We start from the raw sequence: 5,962 nt of genomic DNA, 5'->3' as shown, positions 1-5,962 counted from the left end.
AATGCGACATGAAGAATTTTCAAGAGCTGTTTTTTTTAAAGTGGGCATGTGTGTGTGTGTGTGTGTGTGTGTGTGTGTGTGTGTGTGTGTGTGTGTGTGTGTGTGTGGTAGTTCTCTTTAGAATGAAAGAAAAGGATTCCATCTTGAGTTATGATCAAAATGTTTTGTCATTTAGTTTCGTAAATGTGGTATGTGCTAGTAGCTCTCTAGGGCCCCAAGTTTGGCAGCAATGTCTCCATATCTTAAAGGCTTCTCTCCCGAACTTCCCGTATCGTCATAGACGACCGAACATCCCGTATCGTCATTTTCGGGAAAAGCTATGTCAAGGCGGAGACATAGAAACGGGCGAGACCTCTCTGGGGAGGTGAATTTGAATACATCAATTGCATGCAACAGCGTTCAATTAAGGATCTAATTAATGATTTGCTCTATCAGCAAATAAATCAACATCCCTTTATGGTACGAATGGGACACTCTGCCCGCCGTCCTTTGTGAAATCATAAGCAGGACAGTAGAAGTAGGCTATAGCCAAAATACCTATGTGTGTGCGACATTGGCTCCAAATAGCCTATCATGTGTCATGGTAGGATGTCCAAAACAGTAGGTAGCGTACACAAGCAGGATAGACATTCATTTTAATAGTCATTACAATAACTGTACCTTTATGGTCCTCCGGGTCTTCCAACTCTGTGCCCAGCTCAGAGGTGGATGCTGAGCCAAACCAGTAGGATCGGGTAAAGGGGAAGTAGAATGGCTTAGCGATGCCATACTGACCTATTGAAGAGGAGAGGGACAAGTATAACAAGTATCGCTTAGCAACAACATGTTGTTGTCAACAGATATTACGGAGCTGTAGGCTTTCATAGATTTGCACCAGTCACTTATGTGAGAAATTGTTATATAGAATGTCACCTGGTTTCTATAACTTGTACTCGTTACATCTCACTGTGAGAAGTTAACAGACACACACCTTCACCATGGCAACACACAATAGAACCAGGCACGTGCAGATAAGGGGGGCTACAGGGGCTCTAGCACCTGCCCTTTTGCCCCTTTGATGTCCAAGTGCCCTATTGACAAGACCCGTTTTTTACTTTTTAAAATTTGTAATACTTCCGCTAGTTCCAACGTGAATATTCGCTAAAATGTCTCATTAATAGTTTGTGAAATTAGAAATGTACAAAAATAAAAATTTTCTGTGTTAATTGAAATGCCTTGCGGCCACCAATCCGTGACGTCATACATTCAGTGAACTCTCAGAAGGTGCACGCAGGCACAGTGCTGCAGGAGACGTTTGGGAGCACGGTAAGGTCACTTGGCAGTTAGCCTATCTGAACATGCAATAGTATTCAGCTTAGAGATAGAGAATAAAATGTTTAAAGTTGTTTCATGTTCAATGAAGTAGGCTATCAAACCCGTTTTAACCATGTCATGGTCAATCCATTTCAATAACCTGGCAGCTTCGAAAATCTAAGGCTGAACGTTCATAACATATTCTGTTTAGGTTAGGCTACTATGTTATAGTAGCTTAGGTTAGTAGACCTAGTTCATAAAACAGAGTAGGCAAACCTTTTCTAAATCGTCATAAGCCGACGACATAGGCTACTGTAGTTGTTTAACTAACCCAACTCCACACGTCGTTCTCTGTTTAAAGTAGGCTACATTATGCGTCATTTCACTCAGTGGCCACACGCACAGCAAAATTATAGCCTGACAAGCCAGACTAGGCAATAACATATTTGTTGCCGCTAGGGTGCGTCTAGATTTCTAGGCTATTAAAATTAGCTTTCAATTTAATCAATAAGATGTAGACTTATAGCCTATGATCTCTGTGTAGACAATAGACTATAATGAAAACTGAAAAGACCTATCTGTCTGTGCCCTGGCTACAGTAGGCTTACAGTACATGCACTCCTATTAAATTTTCAGAACCAAGGAGAGAAATTAGAAAAATGTGTTACAGCTCTGTCTGCTATTTACACCCATTCTTCTTGATACATAATGAATAAATATGTACATTTATAAAATGTTTATCAGTACATTAGACTACTTTGCAAATTGCTAAACCATATAATAGCCTGTCCCACCATCATCATTGAAATAGCATAATGCTAGAATTTAAATGCAAAAAAAAAAAAAAAATGTCCAGCTCAGGTTCAGATGATTAAAGCTTTATAGGCTAGGGAATGTAAAACTTAAGTTCCAGTTTACACCATTCAAATTGTGTGTATCTTTTCTAGCTATTTTGATATAATTTGCATGTAGCCTATGTATTCTCTATTGGGTTGTAATCAAAATTAAGTTTTAAATAAAGTTAACACGTTTTCTGAAAATTTTGTTCCATGTACCCTTTTTTTTTAAATTTGAGTCCCTGCCCCTTCAAAGGTCTCTGCACGCCCCTGAATAGAACTCCAACTCCGATGTAACTTTGAGTTGATATCCAATCAGAGTATGCAACAACATCTGCAATATTTTTTTTTTGCTACCTGACAAGCTCTGCAAAACCCTAGCAGATAGCCTACAAATGTTGCCTCTTTCATGTCATATTTTTTTTTGAGCGACACTAGTGTTTGGGATGCAGTCTGAAGAAGGTGGAGTTGTATTTGCTTTTTGTTACTGGATTAACTTTAGGGTGTAGTTCTGCAATCTGGATAGTCCATCATTTCCCACATCCATTATTTCCCTCTCCATCACGTCCAAGGCTCCATAGGTTTAGCCAATATTGTTTTTCACAACTTTTTTTTGTTTTTGTTTTTTGTACAAATGTCAACAAAAGTATACTTCTTTCTTCTGTTGCCTGGTAACATACAGTACACCTAATTACATCTAAGTACTTTGGTTAAGTGGAGTGATAAAAATAGTAAAGTATGGCAGTGCTGTAACTGAACATCATATTATAAGGGCATGATTCTTACTGTAAAATATGGAATAGAAATTAAACAAGAAAATAAATACATTATGTTTTACTTGCCCTCTTCTATTTTGTTTTCAGGTTTATGTTGTGAAGGATCAAAAAGCAAAACTCTTCATACAACCACAGAATAGACTGTTTAATGACATTTTTAGCCTTATATTTAGCTATGTAAAGCTGATAGCTGCAGATGCATTTTTATCTTATCTATAAAGTAACAGAATGTGGAAATTGGTGTTTATATGCCATGTCATTAATATTCAAGATACTGGGTACTCATGTAGCACTAAGACGGTACTAAGACAAGAAGGCTCATGTTCAGTACACAGTGCATCAGCAATGTCAAAGACGCCCATCTCTTGCCAAGTCAGTATCATCAAAATGAGTTTGCAGCAATTTCTAGGCAAATAAAAACGACATAGAGCTCTGATTGATACGGCACGCAATGCGCCATGCAATGGGTTACTACCTTCCAGCATAAACTATTGCTGATTCAATTACTGGACAAAATGCTGTTAAGTTGATACCATATAATGTTTAGCAAACAGTTAATGTGTGCACATCCCACCTTCTGGCAGGTGCAGGACAAAAGAAAAACTTACTCAATTGAAAAAATATAATGTCCGCAACACTGCTTTTGACTCCCATATATTTAATGCACAACAGGCAACGTTTCGACCCTGCTGGGTCTTCTTCAAGCAAAAATTTTGCCTGAAGAAGACCCAGCAGGGTCGAAAGGTTGCCTGTTGTGCATTTATACTATATAATACCACACCACACACAAACACTGGTGGGTCAGCACACAGACAAGGCAGTTCTCAATAACTTACACGAATTCCCTTAAGGCCTATTCACACCAAGAACGATAACGATAACGATAACTATAACCATAGCGATAAAAGCGTTCACACTGAACAGCGATAAACAAAGTCTCTCCTTGTGTTAATGAATGTGACAGTCAAAATTCAATGGGTTCTGATTGGCTATTAGCTTTTTATCGTTCTGAAAGTGATCCCCAACGATATCGTTCTTCACGTCGTTATCGTTATAGTTTATGTGTGAACGTCGTCATTTATATTAACGAGAACAATATTTATTTATAGCTATCGTTATCGTTATTGTTCTTGGTGTGAATGGGCCTTTAGTCACACCATTTCCATGACATTTGTAGATATTACCATGTTTCTCTAGATGAAATCGCTTGTTCTCACTGTGTGTAAAGGCTTATTCACACCAAGAACGATAATGATAACTATAACCATAACGATAAAAGCGTTCACACTGAACAACGATAAACAAAGTCTCTCCATGTGTTAATGAATGTGACGGTTAAAATTCGATCGGTTCTGATTGGCTATCTTTTTTTTGTTCTGAAAATCGCTCTGAAATTGATCCCCAACGATATCGTTCTTCATGTCGTTATCTTTATAGTTTATGTGTGAACGTCATCATTCATATTATGCGGCGGGTTCAAATGAGGTCCCATGGTGTTGCCCTAATCGAACCCTAATCTGAGTCTAAGGCGGGGATAACATTGGCCAGGGGCAAGCGTAACGCAACGCTCAGACCATAATAAGTTCTATCTCATTCCTATGGTAACACAAACGGTTTGCCTTAACTGACAATTGAATACACTCACATTGCGGTTTGAAAGTTGAACTAAGTTCAACGCTCAGCTTGTTCAACGCTAGCGTTACGCCAGCGTTGCCACCATTCAGCTGCAAAACCATAGTATAGAGAACAATAGGTAAACCTGCCGCTTGCAGCTGGTCAGTGTGATCCCCGTCTGAGTGTTTTGATCACCCACCCAAGTCGGCTGACTCACCTGGATAGATGTTCTCTATGTACCAGGTGAGCACCCAGTAGATGAGGGCGTCAACCAGCATCATGGCGATGGACACGATGAAGCTGTAGCGGTCGCCCTCAGGGCTTCGGGCCACGTTGTGCCACTGGATGCCAATGCCTTGCTCCTCGTATTTCGCGAATTTCTCACAGCCGAAGCCAAAGGCCACGCAGGAGAGTAGACTCTGCAATGGGGAAGGGGGATTAATATCAGGGTGGAGGTGATGTGAGTGTGGTGCCAAAGAGAGCTTTCAACACACAGATGGGGTGAACATGGATTTCTCTCTCTCTCTCTCTCTCTCTCTCTATCTCTCTCTTTCTGTGTGTGTGTACAGTATGTGTGTGTGTGTGTATATGTAAGACAGAAAGAAAACCACCTAAGATAAGTATGACCACACTTTGATAAGAGAACAGTTTTGAAATTGCATTCATAGTAACGTTGAGGGCAAACACATCAGAAGTGTTTGTTGTTTACCACAAACACATTAAAACACAAACACAAACAGTCTTCCCTGGGCTTTAGCACTTATTCTTCACCACTAACACAATTGCCCCTCACTTTGGCTGTGATGCCCCAAAAATATTTGTACGTTGTAAGGCCATAATGACCTGTGTGCCCCTAGAGGTCAGTGTAGTGATCTGGGCCCATTCTCCCGAAAACAATGGAGACACACTCTTACGAAGGTTTTCTACGATTCATCTTACGATGGTTCGTTTGTTTTTTTCGACTGTTTCCCAAACATGCTCATAGTGTGAACACACGCACTGCTCATAAGATGCTCTTAAAGCTGCAGTTTGCAAATTTTTTTTGATTACATTCACTGAAACCAACACTATGCTCCGACAGAACAACATAAATCAGCCGGTTTTAGAAAAAAACCCCGCACTTCTACCTCCACCTAAAGCCTGTTATTTGTTTTGTAAAAATCCACAGCTCCCAGTTCTTCTGGTCCAATCAGAGCAGGGCTGTTTGAGATCTGACTGTCAATCACAGTCTGGTGCAGTCTGGTGCGCACTGACAAGCACAAACTCGATGAGAGGGTGCTCGGTGGTAGTGGGGGAGGGGCATGAGATTTGTAAACATTCAAAATTTTGGCAAGTCCCCTCAATCTGTCAGACTTGCCAACTGCAGCTTTAAGGGGAGCTGTCCACGTCAATAGTTCTGAAATATCCTCTAATTTGACGGTGATGTCAGGTGACTGCTTCGTG

General features: G+C 40.3%; 1 protein-coding gene across 1 annotated transcript in view; it reads right to left on the bottom strand.

Annotated features, from left to right (window-relative positions):
• LOC121689698 (phospholipid-transporting ATPase ABCA1) overlaps positions 1–5,962 on the bottom strand; it is a 219,180-nt gene that overhangs the window by 95,944 nt on the left and 117,274 nt on the right. Inside the window, exons 19-20 of the mRNA XM_042069737.1 lie at positions 4,737–4,938; positions 661–774 (exon numbers count right to left, since the gene is read on the bottom strand). Of these exons, the coding sequence (XP_041925671.1) occupies positions 661–774; positions 4,737–4,938 (316 nt within the window). The remainder of the gene's footprint in view (positions 1–660; positions 775–4,736; positions 4,939–5,962) is intronic.

Source organism: Alosa sapidissima, chromosome 18, assembly GCF_018492685.1.
Source record: "Alosa sapidissima isolate fAloSap1 chromosome 18, fAloSap1.pri, whole genome shotgun sequence".
Lineage (NCBI taxonomy): Eukaryota > Metazoa > Chordata > Actinopteri > Clupeiformes > Clupeidae > Alosa > Alosa sapidissima.
Note: the sequence above shows the minus strand (reverse complement) of the source record. Positions and strands in the feature narration are given on the sequence as shown.